Source organism: Pholis gunnellus (assembly GCF_910591455.1).
Source record: "Pholis gunnellus genome assembly, chromosome: 1".
NCBI lineage: Eukaryota > Metazoa > Chordata > Actinopteri > Perciformes > Pholidae > Pholis > Pholis gunnellus.
Genome location: NC_136528.1, coordinates 7,859,539 through 7,886,669, shown reverse-complemented (window position 1 = coordinate 7,886,669; position 27,131 = coordinate 7,859,539). Strand labels below are relative to the sequence as shown.

Sequence of the window (27,131 nt, the reverse complement as noted above, 5' to 3'; positions counted from 1 at the left end):
TTTTTTGTATTTTGTATTTTTTTTAGCTTATTGCATATTCTTTTTACGCAGCCTGCTTTTATGTTTAAAGAACCCCCAAATAAATAGAATAATGAAATAGACTGTGATAGAATAGAATGCGTCAGTCACTATTGACGTCAGGTGGAGAATCTCCCACTTTGAAGGTGGAAGCAGGAGCTCCCGTTGTCTATACGGTGGCTAAAAAAAAACTATAAACAAAAAAGCCAGCCATGGTCCAATGAAACATCCGCTGGAAAAAAATGTAAAATAGCAGAGGATAGGCTAAAGAAGGACTGGAAGCAAAGACGTATCGGCCCTACAGCATGTTACACACATAATACAACGTGGAGGGAATTATGAGCTCCATTTGGCCACACTGAGACACCAAACATCCGATTAATGCGGATGGTTTTCCCCCCTCAAACATCGACTCTGTAAAGGTGGGTTAAAACACTCTGGGTTCGGGTTCACGCCTCCAGCGGACCCATAAGTGTGGCCCAAGAGTGTGATGATGCAGGAGGCTCGTTACAGGCTGCCGCGGTCTCGATCCTGCAGACCCCCCCCCCCCCTCGCACAGGGCAGAATGCTGAAACGCGTAGTAACGGAGCGGCGCTTGGCCGACCGATGATGCTATTTTTAACTCCCATACTCCACATGCCCGGCGCTGCGGGTTTCTGTATAGCTCAGGGTAGCCTACTATACTGTACGAGGAGGGCAAAACATAAACACGGGGGGGGGGGGGGGGGGGGCTGCTTCCAGGCGGAGAAGCAGGCTGGATCTGGTTTCCCCCACAACAAGAAATATAAAACCATCCTCGTCAGATTGTGTTTTCTTCCTCTTTATCAATGTGTCTCTTTAAGAATGAGATCGCTGTCTCATTCATTAAAGCTGCAACCTGTAGGAGGATTTCCTTGGCATTGCATCTTTATTCTTTTGTGTTGTCTTGTATTAACAATTGATGCATTATTGTTATTTCACATTCAGATGAATGCATAAATGCAAACATAATTTATGTTTAAAATAATCAAGCCTGTGTATAATAAATTTCACAGACCAGTGAACCTCGGTGTTGACTATAACTACGAGGGTCTGTGATCCCTGAGGGATGATAGGCACTCAGAGGTCTTCCATATGACTACCTGAAGTTACCTTGCAGCTCCTTCACGCCATTGATAATGGAGGGTTCACAAACAAGGTATTGAAGGTGCAGCGTGTGTAGGATTTGGCGGCGAGGTTGCAGTTTGCAACCAACTGAAACTTCTCCCGTGTGCCAAGCCTATATGCCAAGAAAGATGTGAGAATGTCTCTTCCAAAGCCAGTGTTTGGTTTGTCCGTTCTGGGCTACTGTAGAAAAATGGTGTCCGGCTACGGGAAGAGAATCCGCTCTGTATGTGGATATAAAAGGCTCATTCCAAGGTGACAACATTTCCTGTTTAAGATTCAGGAATTGCTTTTACCTGATCTGGTATTTGACTTACAACTGTGCACATAATCCTGGTGTAACAGGTGTAAGAACAGATGTAAGATGTGCAATGTAAAAATATTTAAAAGAAGAAGAAAACAAAGATGTGAGTGGTCTGTTCCACAATGACAATGCCTTCAGCAGAACTCCAGGCTCGTGGTCGCTTAACTTTCTAAGAAGTAGTTTCTTTCCTTCTGTCCCCTATCATATGAACGGGTGTGTAACTTCAGTGGCACAGCTGAATGCTGTGGAGATAGTGGAATTACTTCGGAGCTGTCCATGGTACTAAAGCAACAGTGAAGCAGTTAACAAAGTCAGGAGTGATTTCAGACTTAAAGACCTGTATAGTAATCACCACGGAACCAGACTGATTGAGGCTGCAGGAAAAGTAACAGTAAAGAGGGAGGGGAGACAAGAAGGGACTTCGGTGTTAATGGCGGTGAGAACTATTGTCCCCACAAGGCAAATATATTTTTATTACACTGAGCTGCAAATAAACGGCCAGTAAATCCCCCGTGAATACACCCTAGCAGAAGACAATGCTTGCTCTATGAATGTCTAGTGAACTAGTGCAGTATTTAGATGAATTCTTGACAAAACACGAAGGGCAAATGGTGGAGAAAATTGATTTCAATTGCCACACTAGTATTCTACTTCACGTTATGGACTTTGAGATCTTCAGATGCACATCCTCAACCTCAACCACAGAAATCTAGATCAGAACTGTCCATTTATTTTGTACATAAAACAAGTATGATGACATTTTATCATGGTGTGTATATATCCAGATTGAATGCATGTTGATACGTGAAAAAGGAACTTACATACTGGTGGACTCGAGGTAAAGTAACATGTAAAACATGATGAAGTGCCTTCTTGGATGCCCTTCCAGTGGAGAAAACATGATGAAATGCCATCTTGGATGCCCTTCCAATGGAGAAAACATGTTTCTACTATTGCCTTTTTAACACGCTGCAAAAGCCATCTGCATGTTTCTTTCTATTGTCTACTTGTTTTATTATTGTGTATTTCACATTCTTCTCATATTGCATGATTATATCCCTGTATTGGTTGAAGCAGTACATTGTTTTCTTTTGATATTTAGAAAATAATAATACGACACACCACAATTCAAATCAGTCCAGCATTATTTAGCTACAGCAACTGAGAAATCTTCTAGTCTAACATCAGATGGTAATACAATACATGCAAATGTTTGGAAGTCTACGCCATGAATGACAGACATTTAAATAAACTGACGTTTTTAATCTTCCTCCACTCTTTCAGTCTCAGTGTCTTTAAAATAGTCATCTCTTCTCACGTCGATGAAGGAGTTTCACTATCGTTATGTAATACGTTGCATCAACATCCATCCAGTGTAACTATAGTCAGCAGCGCCGAGCCAAATATATCTACACAATACGCAATAACAAATTTCAACGTGGGATTGTGCATCAAAAGTTTTGCATCAGAACAACCTCAAAACATTGCCCACTTCTTCCAATGTTCCTCGACCTGAAAATGACCTTTTAGCATCTATTCAGAAGCGAGTTTGTCTGGCACCTAAATAACAATGATTTTACCACTGCACAAAAAAAGATTATTTAACTATTACTAACATGCAATTGATGAATTTAAGATCGCCAGATTTGCTTTAGCAGTATCATGTAGCTGTATATTATTTCAAAATTTCAAAGGTGCACGTAAGTTTCTAATGAACGCAGTAAAAAAATGAGCTGCCTCAGCTGCAGCAGACTTAACAAAGGACTCCCAGTGAGTATACTATCACTCACACACACACACACACATTCAATGCAGTGTCTCCATGGTGTGCCAACTCACATGCCTATTACATAACAGGGCTCCTACTCCCAGGCCTAACGCCCCTGACAAATCCATGCACGCTTTGCTGCACATGAGCTATTTATATACTGCACCCAAGACGAGGCCGTTCAAAAAATACCACTCCGGTCAATTATTCATTGAGAAACATTCCAAAACAGAGCGCGGAGCGTGTTCGGCCGCACGGGAATAGACCAAGGGGGCTAACAATAAATAATGTCCATTAGCAATGCAGCAGCCCGTTTGTCCTCAGCGGTACCGAATCTGAAGGAGAAGGGCGGGAAATGTGTAGCAGCAAATTTGCCCTCTCATGTGTTGTGCTTGTATTTATAGGAGACTGTGCATACACTTCAGCTCCTCTGCAACCATCTTGTTCCTTTACAGGATTCTAAAAATAGCCAGCTGCGCTGTGCTTGTGCCATTTTTAGGTATTGCAATTTAGAGGGAAAAAAACACAGCAGGGAGGAGGGAAAGAAGTGCTGTTTTGCATGGATACTATGTGGATGCACTTCTTTGAGGACACACTGTTCCATCTTTGTTCTAAGATGTTTCACGCTGCATCTGCAACATCTTATTCAAATGAACAGCTTTTAACTGAAAGGTTTTAATTCATTTCTCCAACATTTATTGCATTATACGCTGTGTGGAAGCATTTTGTTTTGTAAAGAGCTAAAACAAAATAACAGGGGTATGGTTGCAAAACTACGAAGCTTTTACGTTTCTAATTATCATTATCTCCATCCAGAGGATAATAATACTGGCTAATCTTGCATTCTGCATTACATTTTGGGTGACCGGTATAGCTGCAATAGCTTGGCGAGCTTCATTTTGTTTCTGACAAGATTGTATGATACAACAACTTTGAGCCGGTTGCCTGCATACAGCCCAGTTGTTGTTTTTTTCTATATAAGTAATGCTGAGTGCATACACTGCTGGTCTGAAGATGTTCATCTATTTTCCAAATTGATCTACAAAGACCAGAGTTGTGTGAACCTGGAAGCAATAATTACATGTGAATCTTAAGTTGTCAACGCATCAATTTTATGAATTATATTCAAGAAAAGCTAAATTTCAATGCACAACTCGTTTTTTTCTTACCATTGTAACTTAAAAAATGAAAACCATTATAAAGTGTTAACACTCTCCCTTCTATCAAAAAAATTAAGCTGAACGTTTGGGTGTGAAAACAGACGTTTTGGACGTTTGAATATGGATCAGTCATTACAGAGCTGATGAAAAGGGGGGCGGTTTGCTGCAAATTGGACTGCTTTTGGTTTTTGATCACAAAATTGACTTTTAACCCGATAAAGAACGCATTTTAGGCACTCACACAGAGAGGGAGAGATTGTAGGTGTTGATCTCAGGAGTGTGGCTAAAAAGTCAAACAGTGCCACCATTTGGCCAGTTTTAAAATGTTAAGAGGTTTTCAATCAAGGATTCATTTAGTGTGGTTGTTAAGTGTTCATGGAGAAAGGCTACAACTTCTTACTTCAAGGAGTACACACTTCTGTACACATTTTCCAAAGAGGCAAATAATTGACACAGAGAAATGAACTAATGAAATCCACACACTGCCTTTAATACTGTACATTAAATACAGATTCCACTTTTTTTTTTTAATAGATGGTCAATGGCAAAACCTTTTTTCTGCCTTATGACTTCCATAAGTTAAGAAGCAAATGTATTAGCATGTTGTAGTTCCTCTCTTTTGTATTTAAATTACCTTGGAGCAAAATCAAAGTTTCTAGGTCCCATATAAATAGGAATGATATTGGAAAAGAAAGTGCAAGAATTAAGAATTCCCATCCATTTTATGAAGCAGAAACAGTGAGGGCATATACTGTTCAGTTTGAACTCCTTTAACCTCTGAGTTGAGAGACGCTTTCCTTACCATCCCAGCAAAAGACTTCAGCAAATGCTGAATATCATCCTTTTCATTTCAAATATAAAACATGGCGCCATCTCCAGGCTGTGGTTATTATTCCACCTCCATGTACCAAAATGCTAAAATGTCTTAAAGAAATGACGATGTGTGTTCCAATTAGCACAGACTGAAATCTAAATGTTGCAAAAGAATTAACTGGAATTTGCGAACCTTATTCGGTTTTATTCGCCTTCCATTTTTTGTGGAACCTAGAAGAAAAAAAACTCTCGACAATCTTAACTTCTTGATTGTTAGAGAACAAGAGGTCCTGCATTTGACGTATAAGTTGTGGGGCACAATTATCTACAGATGATGTTTCAAACGTAATTCTTATGGGGAGTTAGAACCCAGGTTCTACTGATATGAATCTTGATACCTCACCTTTAACCACGTTTAAGTTTCTTGCACTTTTTATTTTGTGCTACTTATCTGCGGCCTTCAGATGGGTGCGTGTCTGTCTTGAGTGTTCGTTATCTGGTGTGTGCGTGAGTGTGAGTGTGAGTGTGTGTGTGTGTGTGTGTGTGTGTGGGTGTGTGCGCGCGCATGACGGAGGGGTGTTCCTGGCTCGGTGGTTCAGGGCTGACGGCGTTCCCTCTTGGTGAGCAGGTAACACTGAATGGTTCTCAGTCGATCTTTGGCAGGGGCGAACTCGGGCTGCAGCTTCAACGTGGACTTGTACCAGCGCATGGCTTTCTCAAACTCCTCCTGTCGTCGAGACACACACACACAACAACCACGTCACCATCAGGACGTCTGAAAACCCAAAGGACGTTCAGACAGTCATAGAAAACGTGATAGCAGCCATTACCATTGCGATGTAGACGTTGGCGAGGGTAAAGTGGTTCACGACGAAGTGCGGGGCGATTTCTACCGCCATGCGGGCGACTGTGAGAGCGTCCTCCCACAGACGAGCGTTCTGGAAGATGTTGGCCAGGCTGATGAGGGGCACGTCCTGGATCAGGAAACAAAGAATGTATTTTCATGTTCAAAACAATCTTCTGTTCAGTACAAGTAGCAGGTGGGTTACCTGCTGATAGTCTAACTTGCCTTCATGTGATGGGGGGCGTAGTTGAGGGCCTGTCGCAGGCAGTCGATGGCCCTCTTGCCTTGACCTTTCACCCTCCAGTACAGTGCAGCCATGCTGGATAACACCCATGATGTTTGATTCTGGAGGAGGATAAACGATGAATCAACAGTACAGTAAAAACACGAATAATATGCTCATTGCCTCTTTAGATATCAGAAAATCTACTTCTTCTACTTCAATATTCTTGGCATTTCGCCAGTTTCCTCGGAGTAGATTTTCGCAGAAATAATGGCTGTGATTATTTCATTTTCTGAAAAACCTATATTCAGAAAAACTTGCATTGTTTGAATACAAAAGGTCGTCTTTAACTTCGAGATGTGAGAGCTCTTACCTTCTCCAGTACTTTAGCGATGCGCGTTCCCACCTGCTCAAAGGACTGAGGAGAGAACTTATCTTTGCCGAGGTTCTGCAGGACCTGGAGGTCAGAGACACACATGGGACTATTACCTAAGAGCTGATCATTTAATAACAGTCTGTCAATCACGTCAGTCTTTCTACAGTGTAGAACTCTCTAGTGATTTTACATCAGTATGACCCTTGAGCATGTTCTATTAATTCAGATGAACTACTGTGTGTACCCTGCTGGACCTTTTAATATATTAGTAATATAGCTAATGAACCAAAATATTTATGATCATCATCAGCTATATCTGATTAGTGTTTATACTGTAACATGTGGCTACTTAGAAGTCTTTTATAATGTTATATGGGAATAGACTATACAGAAAATAAAGAATAAAAAGAGAGCGAGACAAAGAGAGCAAGAGAGCGAAAGAGAGCGTGAGAGAGAGAGAGACAAAGAGAAAGAGAGCAAGCGAGAGAGAGAGAGAAAGAGAGCGAGAGCGAGAGCGAGCAAAAGAGCAAAAGAGAGCGAGAGAGCGCCCCACCTACAGTCCTCCTCAGTAGGTAATATAATCTCCCGCAGCATCCTGAAAGTAAATGTTGTGAACTTCTCCCGGCAGACTTTAAACTAAGTGTTTTTCTGCCTCGATGACTTTGACATGAAGCTGATTGTCTTGAAGATGCTGGAACATATTCTGAGTCATGGACACCACTTTCCGGTCACTTTTCAACTGCACACTTTGCAAGTTGGTCATCCGTCTTCTACAACAACTCCCCGGTCATTTAGTAGATATCTAAAATGCTCCCACACTATCAATTGTAGGAGCTTTTGAGGAGGACGCAAGGCTGGAATATGGGTTCCCTGTGACATTTCTACAGCTCCTCTTCTCAACGGTGAGCGACAGAACTGTGACGTTGTGTAGCCACGGTTATGGTAAAAACCACTTCATCTCCACCTCCCTACTGTGGAACCAAAACTCTTGGATGAGCATGTTCAACATTTTCACATTGGTTTTGATTTGTCATTCTGTTTCTTTATCATTGTGACCACACAGTGACGCTGCTGTTGTAACATACGGTTTGCGTATAGAAGGAGAAGAGTGTGCATGTTCATTCTGCCTGGGCCTACCTCACGCAGCTGGCTCTCTCCGGTGTAGTGGATGGCGGCCCGATTGGCCACCCCGGCCAGGTGGTCGAGGGTGTGCATACTGGCAGGTAGGTTGGCGTTGCATAAAGGTTCGGCAGCTGGCTCCTGGAGAGGAGTGGCAAAGTCTATGTGCTCTGTGATGCTGGAAAAAAAGGGAAAAATCAGACATAAGACTAACAGGATTTACTCTCTTTTGGTTGTTGATATGCTGTGATGGAAGGTGAGAATGTGACCAGGACAGTGAGAGTCTTACTCAATGTTCTTGGCGGAAACAGCCAACCAGGTGCTCGCTACAGTGGTGAGGTCTACCCTTCGTGTCCGCTGGCACTCCTCCGGCCCCGGCCAGCCAAGACTTGTGTAGTCCCTCCAGCGACCTGCTCAGAAACACACAAACAAAACCAAAGACATCTCTTTCAGTTGTCCAGCACCTCAGTGTTGTATTTCTGCGTCCATGCTGTTGTAAAAGAAGAAAAGAAATGCAGGTGTATGTGTTACCTGCAGGGCCAGGCGATGGGATAGTCGGCCCGCTTATCTCCAACACAGAGTGTCCTCCAGGCAGCGACTCCCCGCTCTGGCCGTCATCACTGATCGCAACACTCTCCGTCCCGTCCACCTTAGCCTTCCTCACCCGCTTCACCTGGAAGGTGATCTGGTGAACGAAAGCCATTCAGTTCGGCTGCGAGCGCCCCAGTCCCCCAGATCTCACATGCTTTGGTGATTCCATACTGTATAAAAGGACGGGCATGCACACGTACCCACTCAGCTCCCTCGTCGTCCTCACAGTTTCCGAAGCAGGGCCCGCCACCGGCACGGGCGCCCATGACGCGGTCGTTCTTTAGCACCCGGATACCCCGCAGGTCCCCGCGCTTGCCCCCGACATCCAGCGCTCCCTCAAAAGCCCCTATCAGGTCCTCCTTCAGCTGCCACTCCTCCTCCCCTTCCGCTCCTCCTCCGCCGCCGCCAAATGGCGTGGGCATCTGAGCCGCTCCGGAGGCCGAGGGAGAAGCCCGCTGCTGTCCAGCTGCTTCACCTGACCCGTTGCTGTCCAAGATAACCTCTGAAGAGGGAACAACAAGAGAATAAATACGAGCGGTGTCGAGCTCCAGGAGCACTTAGCAAAAATGTTCAGAAGAGAAACACCCCATTAGAGCCTGATAATGATATTTCTCACAGCGGTAAATTAACGGACAAGTGAGACGGTTGTGGCGTTATTCTCAATGACATTTAGTCAGTTAACTCAGGATAACGACGCCATTAACGGACATCGCCGACTGAATAAACGAGCCAGAGATCATGCTGGCAATCGTTGAAATGAATTGTATGAAGTTTGATATTTGGATGCGTCACTAAATCATATTCGTACTCTCAAAGAGCAGGGAGTCCTCCATGGCAGAAATGGCCGGTGCGTCCTGCTTGTCTTCGCTGGCCTCCCATTCCTCCAGCTGTATCCCGAGGTCCTTCTCAGCCGTGCAGGCAGCGCCCTCTGATCAACACAAGTCAGGTTTCAGACACACTTATTATCGAAACACTACCGTGGTGGGAAAGCTGCAGCAGGCGCTCAATCGCTGGCAATGAAACGTACGTATCTATAATCAAACTGATTAAGAAAGACTCATTAGAAGACAGGTGACAAAAAACAACAATAACAATGTATTTTTATTATTGTATTCCATTCTGAGACTTGAACAATCAGCCCACTCTTATGAGGGATGTTATGTAATCGTAATGTTACTGCAGACAACTTACTAAGGCAGTTTGGATATTTACTTTGAATTAAAGTAGTAACCTTCAACTTTCCGTATATAAATGTGGTTCTTATTATTACTACTACTAAACTAAAGCTAGACCATGAAAGCTTTTGCTCTCGCTCTTCTTTGGGAACAATTCTCTCCTGGACAGAAAGTGATGCATCTTATATTTGGATATTTGGTTTGTTTTTATTTTGGAACAAACAAATCAGTCCCTTCAGCTTCTCTCTCTCTCTCTCTCTCTCTCTCTCTCTCTCTCTCTCCACTCGGCTGACTCCATTCACGGTCTGAATGTACTCTAGCAAAGCTCAGATAACTACGGCTACAGCTAGACAGACATTCGATGTGAGCAGTTGATTACTGGATGTCACAATCTTAAAAGGAGTCGTGGAGGAGACCCATGAAAACAGCTGTGCAGGTGCAAGAGACACCACGGATGGCGCAACATTTAACCCCGTGGGGCTATTTTTCAACTGCAGTAGTTGGCTTCTAGCCCAGAATATGTACAATGTTGTTTTTCCTAAAAAGACAGAGAGCCCAAATTATTACCACCTGATTGACTGCAGCAATACCTGCAGCAACCATGAGATGTAACACGAGAAAGGTTTGTGTATATAAACCTTTTGCCCTAACGTTGAGGTGGGGGTGTGTTTTCTAAGTGCTTATGCGACCTCATGTAGCCGCCGTGCTTTATGGGAGCAATATTTAGCTTTGGAGAGTAAAATATAGACCATTCTAAATTTGGCATCAGCTATTTTCTGCAGTCTAAATTATTGAGTGGCAAAATTTCTCCACTTCAAAGCACTTTTCTCTTCACTCCCAGTGATGTGAACAAAGAAGAAGGTGCGGCCTCTATTCACATGAGAAGAGCAACATACTACTTGCTTCTCACGGCTACTCCTGCAGCTTCAGGGGACAGGTGTGTGTGTGTGTGTGTTCACAGCTCAATGCAGGTAGCTGGTAGAGCTATCTTTCTGCTACAGCTACAGGAGTATTACTGCTCTGTCCCTGCATGTTTGTTACAAAGAAGTTTGTGTTGACAAACTCTCGGTCTCACAGTCTAATGATGCAATCGTTAGGCCTTTGGTTTAGCTCCCAACAGTGTCTCCAAATCCCTAAATCTTAGTTAACAGTTTAGCTGCATGCTCCAACAGAAACCTGGGAGTGCCCCCCTTGTAAGTAGTAAAGTTAAGTAAGTAACATTCGGAGTTAGGAGAGAGGCAGTGTGCATTTGATTGACTTACGTGAGCAGGGCTGTCGCTGGGACAGATTGTAGAGGAAGGGGTAGAACTGCAGACAGCGCAGCAGAGGGAGGCTGCTGCGACACTGCTCACAGCCAGCAAAGGAGGAGAAGGAGGAGGAGGAGGAGAGGGCCGTCACCAGGATGTGGCGGAACAAAGCCAGAGCACCTGTGACGTTGCCCTGAGCCAACTGCACGCTCACCATGCTGAGCAGGGAGTGGGGCTGAGGGGGCAAAACAAAAACATTAGCTGCTGGGGAACATACGTGGACACTCACATTCAGCTTGAGCAGATAGATGTTTCTCCTATAACAGATAAAAGGGACAAAAGCAACGTACGTGCACTTTAGCAGCTCCGGCTCCTACATATATTCTACCTGCTGTTTATAGAACCACCTAGAAATGATGAGTGATTTGTGAAGTGACACAATATACTGCTGGATGCCTCAAAGTGACAAAAGGGTACAGTGGGTGGCCATTAAAAGATGTGCTTGGACAGCAAAGTTTGGGCATGATGTGGCAATAAAATGTTGCTCAACTGGTTTTCAAGGCAGAGTATCTTTTGAGTTCTTGTGCTGCTGGTGATGACTTTGGATTAAGTACACTTTGTTTAATAATTGGAACATTTGAATAAAGACCTACACTGCTTTCAAAGGAACAGTATTGTGTCTTAATTTCATCGTCTTCTCTCTCGATCTCCAGATCTCGTTCAAGCCATGACTGACTGACTGGACTGCTTGTTGTTGTCAACACACACGTGTACTATGTGTACCCCATACGGTGGACAGAACTGTAAAGCAGATGTAACACAGTGCATGTGTGCGACCTCTCGGAGGGTCAAACCCAGCAGGTGGTGTGCCGATGTGCCTTTACCTCCGATGCATTGATCGCCAACGCTTGCTCCAGCAGCGTTTGCGCGTGGGTGGTCAAGCCGTGGTGCAGCAGCAGGTTAGCAGCGTTGGTGAGGGACAAGTGGCGGTGGGGGGGTGCGGCGGAGCTCAACACTTGGCGCAGGCACTGCAGGGCACGGCTGGCATTGCCTTTGGCCCGCCAGAATAGAGCCGCCTCATTGTGGAGCAGCCAGCGGGGCACGGCGCCCTACACAAACAAACGTCTGTTAGCGCTGAAGATGGTTCAGACGATTCATAATCAAATGCTCAAAAGTGAGATTTAATGGATTCTTTTTCTCAACACGACGACTCTAGTTTGCTAATGTGTGCATTGTCTCACTAACTGGCACAGATGTCCCAACACGATCCTAAATACCGGTATCGGAGCTGATCCGAGCATATCTTAATAGACCGGTTTGGGCTAAAATGAAGCGGATTAAAATCCTTTCTGTACTGAACTCCACCGTGTGTTGTCCGCTTCAGCCTGCTGGTGTTGCACCGAGGCTCACATTCTGCCCGGCTCTACAACGCGAGCATTTCGCTCATTATGCGATTATTATTACAGGCAGAAGTTCACATCAGCTTCTGCTAAGTTAAGTGTCGGAGAAATTAAAAACATGGCCCTCTTACTTGTTTAATAGCTTGAGCTATTCTGGAGCCGATCTGCTCCAGCGTCCATCCTCCACTACGTATCTGCAGTACCTGTGATCACACACACAGTAATACCAATGATTGGGTATTCTTCTGCACAGTTCCACATACGGAGGCCGGGCATAGTAATTCTGTTAACATTCTGCACATGGTGTGCATCCATCTCCACACACAAATAATGAGGCAGACAGAGACCTGGGAGGCAGAGGGATCTGGAAGCGTCTTTTCTTCCAGAGGCCAGTCGAGCGAGGCGGGCAGGAGGGCTGGATACGGTTGGGGGACGGGACCACAGTCTGGCAGAGCTGCCGTCAGAGGACTGCTGCTCCCGTAGAGGAGAATCGCCACTGGGCTGAATACACACAATTAGACAAAATCGCACAAGTTATTTTTACGTGGTAATTTTCCAAATGTAACTCTGGTCGCACAAGCGGACTCTTTTCCAACTTGATCTTCAAATTCTTCAACCTCAAATGGAACGGAGCTATGCTGCTACTATGCACCCCCACTCCCCCCATCCAGGAAGGTGAACTGACCCGAGGCCCTGTGTCTCAGGGGGAAGGTAGTAGGTTGGCAGCAGGTGAGCAGGGGGAACACTCGGGTACTCGTGGGCACAGTCGGTCCTCTGAGGCCACAACCTCTTCTGCGTGTCCTACAGTGAACACACAGAAGTAACGAACACATTTAAAATATCCCCACTTGCCATTCTCATCAGAGATTGTATATTTGTCCATTTCACTACTGCGGGTATACAAGTAACACAAATGATAATTGCAGGGATTCTGTAATCTTTGGTTCACAATTTCAAATCGCTCTAATGTTTCAGAGTCCTCTGCCACTTGTCCTTTTGGGTTGATTTGATGGTGTAATACCATCCCTGTAGTTCTCTGTCTTGCCTGTGTGTAATCCTGCTGGCGGCCCCAGAGAGCAGCAACAGGATCCTGGTCTCCGGACACAGACGGGTGCAGCTGGGGGCTGGCTGCCGTCTGGTTTGAGTTGCGCTCCGATACGAGCGCCACGCTGGACGCCACCGACACCTCCTCCCCAAACTGTGAACAACGAGAGAAACAGACAGAACTGAGACACAGAAGCTGAGGTGAGATTTTTCTTTCACTGGTAATATTCCCGTTTTGTTTGCTTTAATTGATAAATATCCGCTGAAAGTGAAATGGGATCTCAGGAGAATAACGTGGGCTGACCATCACAAAGTACAATGTAATATCTGAAGAGACTCACCTGGACATAGTGGACATGCTCGAACAGATCGCCTCGGTGGTAGCGCACAGGCAGGTCGAAGGGGCAGTAGAGGCTGCGCTGCTGCTGACCCAGCCGACACATCTGATGGTTCCCTGGAGCACACGCACACACACACGCTTTTTCAAAATTGATATATATATCCTTTCTTTTTCATATTTAGCCTGTTAAATCACAGCCGACATGTTCGTTCTTGACCAGCTAAAGCGATGAGCTTTTCTTTTCTTATGATACACAATAAGACGCCTCCAAGTGTTGTCAGATCTATGTGCATGGCATCTTACCGAGCTGGGCTTCCTTGGCCATCTGGGTCTCGTGGATAATGTTGCGCAGGATCTGCTCTTCCTGCAGCAGCTTGTGTTTGTCCAGCGCCTCCTGCTGGCGAAGGTAGTGGTCATGCTGCTTCTGGTACTCCTTCAGCTCGTTCAGTGTCCGCTGCAGGGATCTGAAGATATAGGACAATGAGGAAGGCAAACACAGGACAGGCAGCAACGCGTAGCAGGGAAAATAAAGCCCATCACGTGACCACCCTACAACTACAGAGACGTTTCTGTAAATCCAAACACAGACTCTCCCCTATACTGACTGATGCAACCAAACAGAAATATGCTTCAAAAAATGCTTTTGTAAAGAATTGTTCTGGTCAATGCTCAAATTTTTAAACTGAACTGTTAAAAAAAAAAGAACGAGAGAGGAGGATTAAAGAAAGAATGCCTTCTCAGATAACCTAACCCAGGATCAAACGTGTGGTATACTGGGAGGCAGAAAGTTTGTTCTTGTTGGTGCCTCACAGTCGTGACCATATATCATTGGGAGTACCTTCAGAGAGTGAACGTACGAGCGCCAGCCTACCTGTGCTGGGCTTCCAGGCGCTGCTCCAGCTTTTGCTGACACAGCACAGAGTGTTTCCTCCTCAGGGCCTGCTCGAAGCCCGGCTGGGCCTGCAGCGCCTGCTCGTAGCACAGCACCGAGTGGTTGTATTCCCCGAGCATCTGTTCAGACAGCGAGAGAAGGGGAGACGGACACAGCGGGGGTCAAACAGTGATTTGTTTCATGGAGAAATCCCACTGTACTCAAACTAAAAGAACGTCGCCGACTAAATATATATATATGGAGGACTACACACAACTGGTAGGAAGCTGTAGGGACTCAAAGAGAAGTGTGATGTAAATATGAGTTTAGTCAAATAAAGGCGATTAATCTCTCTAATGGTCTGACAATAACAAGCCTCTGGGGGAAAGGCGATACATTTTTTGGGGTTCCAGTGTAGCCAGTAGATATCTGGGCCAAGACTTCCTTTTCTGTGCTCTGCTCATTGTTTACTGTCAGATTGGCAACTTGAGATACAAGACCAGAGCTGGAGTTTGGAGACGAAGTGTACCTGATTGTTTTACAAGTAGCCAGTTTACGAGCTCATTTTAAACCAATAAAAACCATCTTCGTGTGTTCTGCCTCTTTTCGCCACACGGACTGTTTACCTGCATTCAACCAAAGCCTTCTCCGACGTGATTGGTCGACACTCCTCAACGACTACAAAAGCGGGAACCCAGAACGCTTTCAAAACCAAAATCTTCTCCCATTGCCTCGAGATTCTACATATGAATGCAGAGTCTGTTTATAGAGATGAATGAAGTCCCTACACAAGTATAAAAGTCTTGTTATTGATGGGTCTTGGATGGCAATACGCTGCATCTTCTATGTATAATGACCAGTGCGAAAAGAATATGCTAGGAGCAGAACGCTGTCTCGTTGGTGTTATGGGAACCCCAAAGGTCAACTACAGATGGTGAGATAGCAAAGATCAGTATCAATACATTTGCCACCATCTTCTTTCCTGTGAGCTAATGTAGTAACAGAGAGAAAGAACAGGAACGAAAGCTTACTACAGTTTACTTAACCAAGTCTCAATTAACTACAGTGTACTGACAAACTACAGAAGCAGTAGCTGTGATCCCGTTAAAGAAACCACACTGAACGGACGACCAGATGCACGTCTGTGGCTTAAATACACACGTGTCTACTGCAGTGGTATCACATGTCTTTGACTTACAGCATAAATGTTGCCCAAGGTGTAGTGGCTGGTAAACAGATCTGACGTAAGGTCCAAGGCAGCGTGGGCAAGAATAGCAGCATCTGCCGAGAAATGGGCGCGGTGCAGGATGTTGGCCATGTTGACCAGGGCTACATCCTTGTGCTCCCTGCAAGGACACACACACAGACACACACACACACACACACACACACACACATACACAGTATGAGAACGTGAACACCTGTGAGCAGTCTCGCACCATAAACAGGAAAATATTGCGGTGTCGACAGTACCTCGGGGAGAAATGCAGAGCACGCACCACGCAGTCCACCGCCCTCTGAGGCTCGTTCTTCATGCGCCAGTAAAACGACGCCATGTTGTACAGCACCCAGGATGATGAATTCTGGAACACACAATCAGAAAGATGTGCACACGCACACTATTTGAACCACTTGGAAGGACTAACTTCCAACTGTTAGGACTCTATAGACTCTTTGTTTTGCTGCATTGACTAATGGATATGTGATTAGTGTAGTGAGGGAGTTGTACAGGCAGACCTTACCCTCAGTAACTCTTGATGGATGCGATGGCCCACCTCGTCAACACTGCGGCCCAGCTTATGAGACAGTGAACTAAAAATGGGATCCTCCTTAGAGAGCAGTGGGGAGGTCAAGTTCGCCCTCTCCTGCACACCCTGGAAGAGATAGAAGGTCAGCTTTACGTGATCGGTCACACAAAGGCTACATCTCTGTTGTGTGCAGAGCATCAATGTCCTCAGCTGACAGAAGGGCTTAATGAAAATCTCAAGTACTTTTTTATAACTACATAAACAGCATAGCAACTTCCAAAGTACATACTTTCAATATATCTGCAAATATAATGTACTGGTAAGCGCCCACTGGACTCTTAACCTGATAAAGGAAGTTAAGACAATAAATAATAATAATACATCAGATCTATAGGACTTTTCAGAGCTCTCAAAGAGGCTTAACATACTGTAGATAAAATATAAAACAAGCAGTAAAACTATTCAATCAAGATAGATAAAGATTAAGAATAAAATGTGAGAAAAGAACCGGAGAAGGCAAGTCTGAAGAGCTGTGTTTTGAGGGCCTTTCTGAATTAAAATGATATTGGAGCAGGTAGGAGGGGAGCCATGTTGTTGAGGGCCTTGTGTGTGTGTGTGGTGAGTACAACCGTGCGTGTTTCTGCAGCAGTAAGTAGTGACAGGGAAGGTCGGAGGCGGGCAATGTTACGTAGGTGGAAAAAGGCTGTTTTGGTGATCAGGTTCACAGGGAGGCAGGAACGAGTAGGTGGGGTCAAGGTTGGTGATTTAGGTTGAGGGGATGACGACGGCGCCGTCAATGTTGGGTGATTAAAAGAAATGTGGCGAAGTGATCTGGGTTTTTCCAATTTGACCATTACAAAATATGAACTTTATTTATTGTTACTTGCCCTCAAACACCACTGTCCTCAAAGAAAAATGTGACCTGAATGCAACCTTCAGATACAGTCAATTTTTAATGCTAAAATGGTGACAGAATATGACTGTCCTGATGATAGATTCATATTTAAAAACACACACAACCTTGTTGATAAACTGCAACAGAAGCTTTGTTCACTGAAGCCAAACCAGCTTCCCTCTGAGCTCTTCTTCTTTTCAGCTCTGGATTATTGGGATGTGACATATCTAAATGCAGCTGCCTCAGGCCTTTAGAGTGCATTTCCCATTAAGCGGTTACGCCAGGTTCACACTGGACGCCGAAGAGTTGCAAAACATCAGCGCTGTGTCAATAGTTGCGCAAGCAGTAGCCTGGCTGCTCACACACACATTTCTCCACACAGGTAAACAAGTGATTCTGCTCCTCTGCTGCTTTCTACAGAGCTAATCTCTGTCCGTCTGCTTGTGTGTGTGTGTGTGTGTGTGTGTGTGTGTGTGTGTGTGTGTGTGTGTGTGTGTGTGTGTGTGTGTGTGTATCTACTCGTCACACATATTATTCTCTCCTGTATGTGTCTGTTCTTACACGATTTAAATAATTTCCCACTGAAACTGTAACATGTCAGATCCACCAAGCTAAAGGTTAAGCTCCTACTCACCCTGAGATGCTGGAAAGCATGGATACTATAAGGTAGTTCAAACACTTTTGCACAGTCAGGCTTTTCTAGATCCGGGGGCAGAGCTGACCGGGAATCGACATAGTCGTCAGGGCTATAGGAGGAGGGCAGAAACATCTCTTTAAGCATAAGCATATAATTACTCTAAACACAATCTAAATGATGCCTTAACCACTTTACAAAAACACTGTCGACATAGCAAGAATGTTGTCGTGTTTCACAGAGGAGAGCTTACCTGATGTCTTTGCTTTCCAGGGATATATAAGTGCCATCATAGAGGTCCAGGTCTCCCAGGGGAACCTTAGCCATGACACAGTCTGCATCCTCTTTGTAGTGTCTCTGCTCCAGCCCCGTGTCTCGGTCCTCATTCTCCTCAATGTGGATCTTCTGCGCCACCAGCTGCTTCTGCTCAACCACAGCCAAGGAGAGCAATCAGTGAAGACCAATAAGCACGAGACATGGACAGTTGACAAGAGTAGGTAATGGTATTCAATGAATAAAGTAGCGATAAAAAGGCTATTTATGCTCCACCCCCTGTTGTCGCTTTTCTGCACAAATGAAACTGAAGGAAAGAAACTCATTAGCCAGAATGAGATCCCAAAAAGAAACACACTTTGACAACATCTTTGCACAAGAAACTGATTAAATTAAACAAACACACACCCACACACCCACACATACACACACACAGACACACACACACCTCCAGCTTCTTGAGGTAGTTAACACGAGTCTCTTGCCTCATGAAAATCACAACATCATGTGGATGCTTCAGATTCAAAGGTGAGTCAACCTGAAAAAAAGAAAATATTCATGTCAATCCCAGTGAATGCGAATCAACCAGCTGAGTAATACAAGTATATGACAATAGATGCAAATGATTATAGCTAGTCATGTTGGAAATAGCCTTTTCCAACTTTAAAACTTAACATATTAGAGCCCTAAAGCATGTAATATTAACATCAACACTGTCTTTGTCTCTAGTAGTTTGATGGCAGCTGTCACCAACCGACACTTAACGTTCTCTCTAACGTTAGCGCAATAAATAAGCGACGTTAACATGGGCCTGTGACATATCGGTCATCTTGACCTAACACACCTTACGATAACGTCAGGTTTAAGGTAATGTTAGCTAGTGGAAGCTAACCGACTTAGCCAAACAACATTATATTTAATGCCACTTGTCTCGCTGTATGTAACATCACCTAAAGCTGGCAAACGAGTCTTGTTGCGATCCGATTTAACGGCTACAATTAACGTTGACAAACCATAGACGTTACCGTTAACACTAACAAATATAGCTTCGCAAGCTTAGCCACCTAACGTTAGCAGGTCAATGAGCTAGCGATAAACTGTCATACTTGTTGTTGGATTTTTCCATCCTCTGTGACAACCCAGTGGGTCGTAGCTCCTCCGGAGTCCACTATAAGCACGCAGAGAAGGATGAAAAGCTTCCCCTGAAATGACGTTTTTCGCGAATAGTTGACGCGACGGGGCAAAGACTCAGGACAGATATTCCTGAGGTCCGCCATTTTTTTCCTGTCTCATTTTTGCTCTGTGGTGGTAACGGTAAGTGCAGCCTCCGGCCAGAAGGGGGCGCTAACCGTCCGTAAGTGGCAAAAAAACATACAAACTACACAGGTTGCCGTTTTTGCTCTGTGGCAACGGTAAGTGCAGCCTCCGGCCACACGGGGGCGCTAACCGTTCGCAAGTGAAAAAAAAAACTCTACAGGTTGCCATTGATGACGTCTGGAAAAGAAAAACAGGAAATTCTGTAGAAACGAAAAAAGGTTCCAGACATTTTCAAGGGCTAAAAGGTGGGTATTATATACGAATAGTATCTACTTTCACAGCTTATAGTCAGCACTTGAACGCCGTTGTTTGCTGAAGAGGATGCGTGTTTGCCGTCCCTGCTGTTTCGGTCAGTATCTTTTTCTCTTAATCGTTCTTTAGCACACCTAAGTTAAGGTTCAAAGTTGCAGTTCCGCATCCAGGGGCATGACTAAACTTCTACTAGATCAAGTGACAACACTGCCGAGGCTATTCATTGTGTGTCATAGTGTGTCTGCCATGGAAATAGTTTGCAACGGTGTCCCCAGTATGAGCTGGGTGACACTTTTGTTTGGATGTTGAGGCATGCTTACTGTGAAAAAGAATGACTTTACACGTTACTTCCCATTATGGGCGTAACGTTATAGCTGTACCTCATTTTAGAGAGTAACGCTAGCTCATGTAACAGTATAATGCATGTGGTAGCTACACAGGTACTACATTAACATGGCTGCACTGTAATTGTGTTGATATTATTGTGTGTTAAGCAACAAATCCTCAGGATACTTCCTCATGATCAGAAAATATATTCAACACAAGTTCAATATTTAATTTGGCAATGCATTGCCATTTTTTTTATTAGAAAACAAAAATAAAACCGAAACCTCAAGATGTCACATGACCTCACCTCTCACAACTGAAACAGGAAACTTGTTTGAAACAAAAAGTAATCGATTATTCAACAATGAAAATCCCTTTTGCTGGCAGCCATGAAGCATTTCACACACGATTAGCACCATAAAGCAGCCATGGTGTGTACTATCTGTCTTATCGTAGAGGATTATGAAATAACAATAAATTAGCTCTGTGTCCCTTTTTCTGTAGCTTAAATGGTGTTAATTTCAGCAAATGATAACAGCGTCTGGCTTGTGATTGTGATGCAGTTCTAAGCCACTTTGTCCAGCTGTTTTCTTGAGGTGTTGCTGTTCTTGCAATGCTCTCGATAGTCGCTCCAACACACCACCCTGTGATACAAAACCTTTCCATCTGTCTTGAATAGGAAAGTCTGTGCTGAGCTTTCTTCAGTACCGATGCCAACTCTGAAAAATAAGGAACATTTACACACAAATGCCTTGGTTTATGTGCGACTTTCACCCTGATATCCAATGTTTGTCACTCTCCACAGATGGCTTCCTTTGAAAGCAATAAGGGAGGTTTGCAGGAGGACAGCTATGAAGGAGCTGTCGGTGGAGAGATGTCCGGCTGCGCGTTGGCGATGCTGGAAAAGGAACAGGAATCCCTCCTCAGCCCGTCAGAGAGCCCTGGCACCTTCATCAACAGCACCTCCACCAGCCTCCCTGCCCCCGTCCAGGGCTACGATGTGGAGTTTGACCCGTCCCTAGAGAGCAAATACGAGTGCCCTATCTGCCTCATGGCTTTGAGGAATGCCATTCAAACACCCTGCGGTCACCGTTTCTGCAAGAACTGCATTGAGAAGTCTATTCGGTATGCTACTGTGCAGCTCCCTAAAAAACATATGTGCCGTGCGTGTGTCGAAATGATGCAACATGTCGCTCACGTCCCTGCCGTATTAATTAACGCTTTCCTGCCTCTCTTGCAAAACAGCGACACAGGACAGAGGTGCCCCGTGGACAACGAAAGGCTGTCAGAAGACCAGTTGTTTCCCGATAATTTTGCCAAACGTGAGATTCTATCGCTGACCGTTCGCTGTCCGAACTCCGGCTGTGCGAACAAAATGGAGCTCCGGCATTTAGAGGTGAGCGTTTTAAGATTCACACGCACCTCTGGCTTTGAATGCAGCTCAAACAAGATATATATATATATATACAGGAAATAGGAAATTTAAGTTAAAAAGCCAGAATTTGAAATAGCATGGTGGTGTGATTTAATATATATTTAGGTCATTGTGGTTACTTGGATGTTGATACTGTATTGCTCATTGTGGTCAGTTATGGTTGATCCATCACTACTTGTACTCAAGAAGACGCGTCTCTCCCCCTGTCAACACAGACTCTTTCTCTTTAATTCCAACATATCCTCTCACTCTGCGTCCTTGCTTTGGCATAAAAACTGCGTCAGGTGCCAAGTACAGAAACGGCAATCTTCCTCTGGCGTGGACGATGAAATTGGACCACTGCTGTCTCGCCACAGAACAATATTAACTGCATTGTTTCGATGTCTTACTCCCCCCCCTTCCCCCAGAATCATGTGGCCCGGTGTCAGTTTGCCACCGAGCCTTGCTCACAGTGCCAGCAGTCGGTGAGAAAGAGCCACCTTGAGGAGCACAAAACTGTGGAGTGCCAAAGGAGACCCATGTCCTGTCCAGATTGTGTGGCGGACTTTTGCTATGAGGAGAGAGAGGTAATGTGGACTCGCTTATCTAACTGCTCCTCTTGCCGTTTTTTCCGGAATAGCTCTCATCGGAGAATCAGCGAGGATTAGTCTCCTTACAGTCTGTTTTGGTTGCCCCTTCAGCTTCACGAGCAGCAGTGTCCCTTCGCCAGCGTGACGTGCCAGTACTGCGAGATGGATCTCATCAGAGACCAGGTGAGTTGTAACTCTGGTACATTTTTATAGGTGTGGATAGTTAATCATTTAAGGTAACTTCTGTTAACAGGAATGGGGAACAATAAGTCCACACACAGTGCATTTGATGACATTTAAATAGTTTTCTGCATGAGACAGGAAGTTAGCTATTTCCAAGAGAGTTCCCTCTTGACATCCGTTACATCCTGATTTGCATAACTAGGTATAAGTGAAGCTAAGCTGATGATGTTTTTGTTTCAGATTGAGTCTCATTGTGACACCGATTGTCCAAAAGCACCCATCGCCTGCAACTTCAGCACCTTCGGGTGTAAGGAAAGGGTAGGTGATCGGATCCAAATCTCCGACACGGCGTCGAAAAAGAACGATCGTTGAGTGCTCCGTCTGTTGCGCGCCCGTTAAAGCGGTTTGCCTCTTTGCAGATGCAGCGCCACAACCTGGCTCAGCACATGCAGGAGTTCACGCAGATGCACATGCGCTACATGGCCGAGTTCGTTCGTGGCCTCAGCCTCAACGGCACCACGCCCAAGTCCCCGTGGACGCTGGGACCTTACGTTTCCTCCGAGGATCAAGGGGCTGCAGCATCAGCAGTGGCCTGTAGTGGGCCCAGAGGAGCTGCGGGCGGCAACTGTGCGCCGAGTCAGCCTGGTGAGGAGATTCAGAGGCTCCGGGAGATGGATGGACGGTTGGTGAAGCAGGACCACCAGCTGCGTGAGCTCATCATCTTAAAGGAAACACAGGTAAAGGACGCCCATGAGCACAATTATGTGTCATCACAGAATCTGTGAGCACAGTTTGTGATGCATCTTGTCATGTCTTGGGTCTCTCATATGTATTTGCAGAAATTGAATATGAAGTCATAACAGATCAATGACTTTAACTTCCAGTTATTAGATTGATACTATCTGATTAGATTAATATAATAGATAATTTATGAGCTAATGCAGAACTAATTGGTAGTTTTCAGAAGGTAAAGACAAACCAAAAATCAACACTTGTGGTACTCGGTGGCTCCTGTACATAAAGGGATACTTCTATATTCTGTATTTCTTTATTAGTCATTTGGTGGTAAAGTGTGAAAGAGGAGATGTCAAACCTGCTGTGTAGAAAAATATAGCTCCCGTGAAAGTACGTGATGTTTTATGCCTTCATCAAATCACAGAGTTATATTTTTGGTGTGTCTCCATTTCTTTTCCCAGAAGGTTCAGTTGCTCTCTGTCTGTCTGTTTGAGCACAGACGTTTGAACTGTGTGTCTGCACAGGAGCGAGCTGCGCCTTTTCAGCACTTCTGTTTCTCTCACGATGTTCCCTCGTAACGAGGACCCCCAAACTTACTGTTCATGCTTCACGTCTATGTTCTTTCGTTTTACACGCGTGAATTGTCCTCTTATCGGTTCGGTTCCTTAGCGATACTCTTATCGGTTCTTTTTGATTATTTTGCGAGAAAAAAAGACAATTCATTAAGAAAAGAATCACATTGGTTTGTTATTTTTGTATGTGAACAAATAGTCTTTCTTGAGCAGCGATACAAAAAGTTCCCAAATCTATAAAATACATTCGCAGCTAAACAATTAGCTCAGTGATTAGCTTTCATTGATTAAACTATTTTTATTATCAACGCTAACGTTACCGGCAGTGGACGAGGACGGACGGCTGCACGACAAACAGTAGAAAAATGTGAATTTCTGCAGATTTCTGTTCTGCTTGTTCGCCTAATGTTGTGATAAAATTAAAGCCTAAAGTTGTGCTGGTGTTGCCTCCCGTACCTGTGAGGGTGTTATTACATTTGATACAACGAGAGTTCTAAGCATCTACAGGAGTAAAATGTAGCCACACTTTGGATCTTTTTGTTCTCTCTGCCATGATGTGTGTCTCACGCTGTACTGAGTTGGTGTCAGAGTAAAGCACAACTCCGCTCCTCGTACAGACAGCAGAACCGTTTAACTCCAGAACTTAGCAATACTCAGAGTTTCACTCAATTAGAACCGGTTCCCGTTTAGAACCGAGTTTCAGGGGGGCATTTTTAAAGGGATGTCGTGTTCTCTGAGTGCTGCCAAAACACAGGTGACCTACACTCAGTACTGTCCCTGAACGCATCCTGTGTGGACACGGATGGAGCTAACTTGCTGCACCTCCTGTGACGACAACACGCAGTCATGTTAAACTCATCGTCCCATGTCCTCCACAGGGTGGCCAGCTGGCAGAGCTCAGGCGCCGAGTATCGATGCTGGAGGAGACCGTGAAGGACCTGGAGTCGCAGCAGTGTCACGGCATCTTCGTCTGGCGCCTCAGAGGTTTTTCCGCCCACCTGCGGAACCAGGAGGCGGGCCTGCCGGTGGTGGAGCACAGCCCCGGCTTCTACACGGGCCGTCCGGGCTACAAGCTGTGCCTGCGCTTACACTTGCAGACCCCCAATGCCCCGCGCTGCTCCAACTTCATCTCCCTCTTTGTCCACACCATGCAAGGGACATTCGACGGGCAGCTGAGCTGGCCGTTCCAGGGCACCATCCGCCTCGCCATCCTGGACCAGGGCCCCGAGGCTCAGCACCACGTCGAGCTGATGGAGACCAAACCAGACCTGCAAGCCTTCCAGAAGCCCGTCATCCAGCGCAACCCCAAAGGATTCGGCTACGTCACCTTCCTGCACCTGCATCAGCTGAGTCAGAGAGCCTTTGTTAAAGATGACACTCTGCTCATCCGCTGTGAGGTGACGCCACGTCTTGACAATATGCTTCACCGTGACGGACCCACTGTGCAGCCCAGAGGACCCGAGGCCTCGGTTTCGAGGGACTAAAGTCAAACTCGTATCTATAATATCACCATCATGCCGAGATGTCAGCACAGCACATGTCCCAGTGTTTAGATACTGCTCAGTTCATTCTGATTAATGGACATCAGGAGGAGAGAAATTGATGTTCACACTCATTTAAAATTTGGACACTGCAAGCATGCTAGTATTTATTTGTCCACCAACCTTTAGATGTCTGTGATGTTTGTTTTAATAAATATAAACGGTACGATCCTTTTTAATATATCTGAAATGTACATAGTCACCCACATGGTACCAACATTTAGCGAGCCTCATAAGTTCAATTTGTGTACGTTTTAATCAGCTCGGCATCACCAGTTTAAGATGTGCACTTGCTGCCTGAAGACTTTCCGCTCCTGCTCTGGTTGTTGGAGACAGCACTGAATGTTAAAGGTGCAAAATTTGAAATTCAGCGCGTTAATATAGCAGCAGACAATTATTTGTTCTGGAAAGATGTAATGAAGCGAGTGAAGTCGCTCTCCCTCTCTGTGTGTGTGTGTGTGTGTGTGTGTGTGTGTGTGTGTGTGTGTGTGTGTGTGTGTGTGTGTGTGTGTGTGTGTGTGTGTGTGTGTGTGTGTGTGTGTGTGTGTGTGTGTGTGTGTGTGTGTGTGTGTGTGTGTGTGTGTGTGTGTGTGTGTGTGTGTGTGTGGTAGTAGTGGTAGGTAACCTGAGCATCTCCTGCTTTGTTTACGTAGCCGGTCCGGCCGCGCGTGCACGTGCTTGTTGGAGCGTGCACCGCTGGCTAGCTAGCTCATGGCCGCCACTCTGCACTCATACTAGCGAATACCGCTGAAAAATGCCCTTTTCAACCGCTGGCATTGTCATCGAAGAGTAACGCCCACCCTCCGGTTCCCCCGCAGGTAAACACTGTAGGTCAGCGCTGTTAGCACTGCTACCTGATAGCCGTTGACTCAGCCGTCGGCATGATGAGAGCCACGTGGAGGCAAACCCTCAATCATAGAAATGCACTGAATTTGAAATTTAGCACCTTTTTAAAGATACCGCTGTGGAGTTTTATTTCTGCCCACTAGTAGTGCTATGGAGCAATATTTTACGAGCATCCTCTCCGTTGTATTTGTCTTTACCTCATTCTCTACTAGCAGACACAAGGATCCACGTGTATGCAAATATACATAAAATAACACATCTGGAAGAGCTCTAACATCTTATTTACATGCCTTTCACAGCCAAAGACATTTTTTTTCTGTGTATGCGCCGGGTGTGCAACCTTTATTAGAATGAATATAGAGCTCTATCTTAGAATTTGGTATCTATTTCTTTTAATATATCTGTGGGGGACACAAGATGCTGAGAAGTATGATGTCATGTCTGATCATGTTCATCAAACAGAAGGAGGGCTACATGACATCCCTCGGTTTCGTGGTAGTACACTGGATGTTTTGTGGCGGTAACATGGCACGAAGTTTGGTAATGTTCAAGCAAAGGTTGAAGAACAAGACTACTAGTTGGTGTATGTATGGGTATTTGGAAACAATGCAAAATATTCGAAAGTCTGCTCCGCAAATGTTTCACTTGTTCCACCTCAACGATGCATACAGCATATTTGTATGTGTTTATACAAAAATACCCACAGGGAACTTTTAAGCACGGCCATTGTAAGGAATAGCGAAACACATTCATGTGTATTCTTTTGACTGTATTCTTCTTAAGGCATCATTGTGACATCAGTAAAAAAAAAAAAAAGACAACACATTGCTTTTTAACATGGAGCTTCTGTGTACACGGTTTCATCACCCCTGCAGATTTATGCACATTACATTACTGCCGTGCATGTTGGTCACTAACACTTTTGACAGAATTCATGATGCCTTTCACACAAGTTCCTAATGTGACCTCGAACCGATAATTCTACAGCAGACATAAATCTAACATCATGAGTCGGTGTCTTTATTTTAAGCCAATATGCTGCCAGTTAAGCCTTTTACATGATGTAATAAATATTTTTTTTTAAAATGTGTTTCTCCTTCTGTAACTTGTATTATTCAAAGTGATATGAATGTGTAAAAAATGATTAACAATTAAATTATTATTATTATATTATCCAATAATGATGGAAATAGCTCACTTTCACTGTAATGTGTAACAGATGTGTTCTGCTGACTTGAACCCTACATTAAGATGTTCATTTATGCATTCTTTCCATTCCAACCAAGGAACCAAAATGTTAAACTTTTAGCTGCCCTAAAGGAACTTATTTCCTTTAAGAAAGATACAATAAAAGAAGTCTGGTCTTAC

The 27,131-nt window shown here is 44.7% G+C and overlaps 2 protein-coding genes across 3 annotated transcripts; one reads left to right on the top strand and one right to left on the bottom strand.

Annotated features, from left to right (window-relative positions):
* Positions 1-4,859: 4,859 nt before the first annotated feature.
* ttc17 (tetratricopeptide repeat domain 17) lies at positions 4,860-19,263 on the bottom strand (the record flags this gene model as incomplete). The annotated part of the gene is made up of 25 exons (XM_079186668.1): positions 4,860-5,933; positions 6,037-6,180; positions 6,276-6,395; positions 6,647-6,730; positions 7,787-7,946; positions 8,058-8,178; positions 8,300-8,453; positions 8,560-8,861; positions 9,168-9,287; positions 10,797-11,016; positions 11,666-11,890; positions 12,313-12,384; positions 12,529-12,682; positions 12,867-12,982; positions 13,227-13,379; positions 13,567-13,679; positions 13,869-14,029; positions 14,437-14,576; positions 15,635-15,782; positions 15,910-16,019; positions 16,179-16,310; positions 17,714-17,825; positions 17,967-18,136; positions 18,435-18,524; positions 19,093-19,263. The coding sequence occupies 25 exons, from the start codon at positions 19,261-19,263 to the stop codon at positions 5,802-5,804; spliced, it is 3,624 nt and encodes a 1,207-aa protein (XP_079042794.1). The 3' UTR covers positions 4,860-5,801.
* A 232-nt stretch (positions 19,264-19,495) lies between these two features.
* Positions 19,496-26,853, top strand: traf6 (TNF receptor-associated factor 6). Of its 2 annotated transcripts, none has more exons than XM_079186683.1 (8): positions 19,496-19,548; positions 20,688-21,007; positions 21,128-21,278; positions 21,725-21,883; positions 21,998-22,069; positions 22,310-22,387; positions 22,489-22,806; positions 24,255-26,853. In XM_079186683.1, exons 2-8 carry the CDS (start codon positions 20,688-20,690, stop codon positions 24,858-24,860), a joined length of 1,704 nt encoding a protein of 567 aa, XP_079042809.1. In that variant the 5' UTR covers positions 19,496-19,548; the 3' UTR covers positions 24,861-26,853. The 2 variants fall into 2 exon arrangements, with proteins under 2 accessions (XP_079042809.1, XP_079042808.1); XM_079186682.1 differs by having other exon boundaries at positions 19,515-19,652.
* The last annotated feature ends 278 nt before the right edge of the window (positions 26,854-27,131 follow it).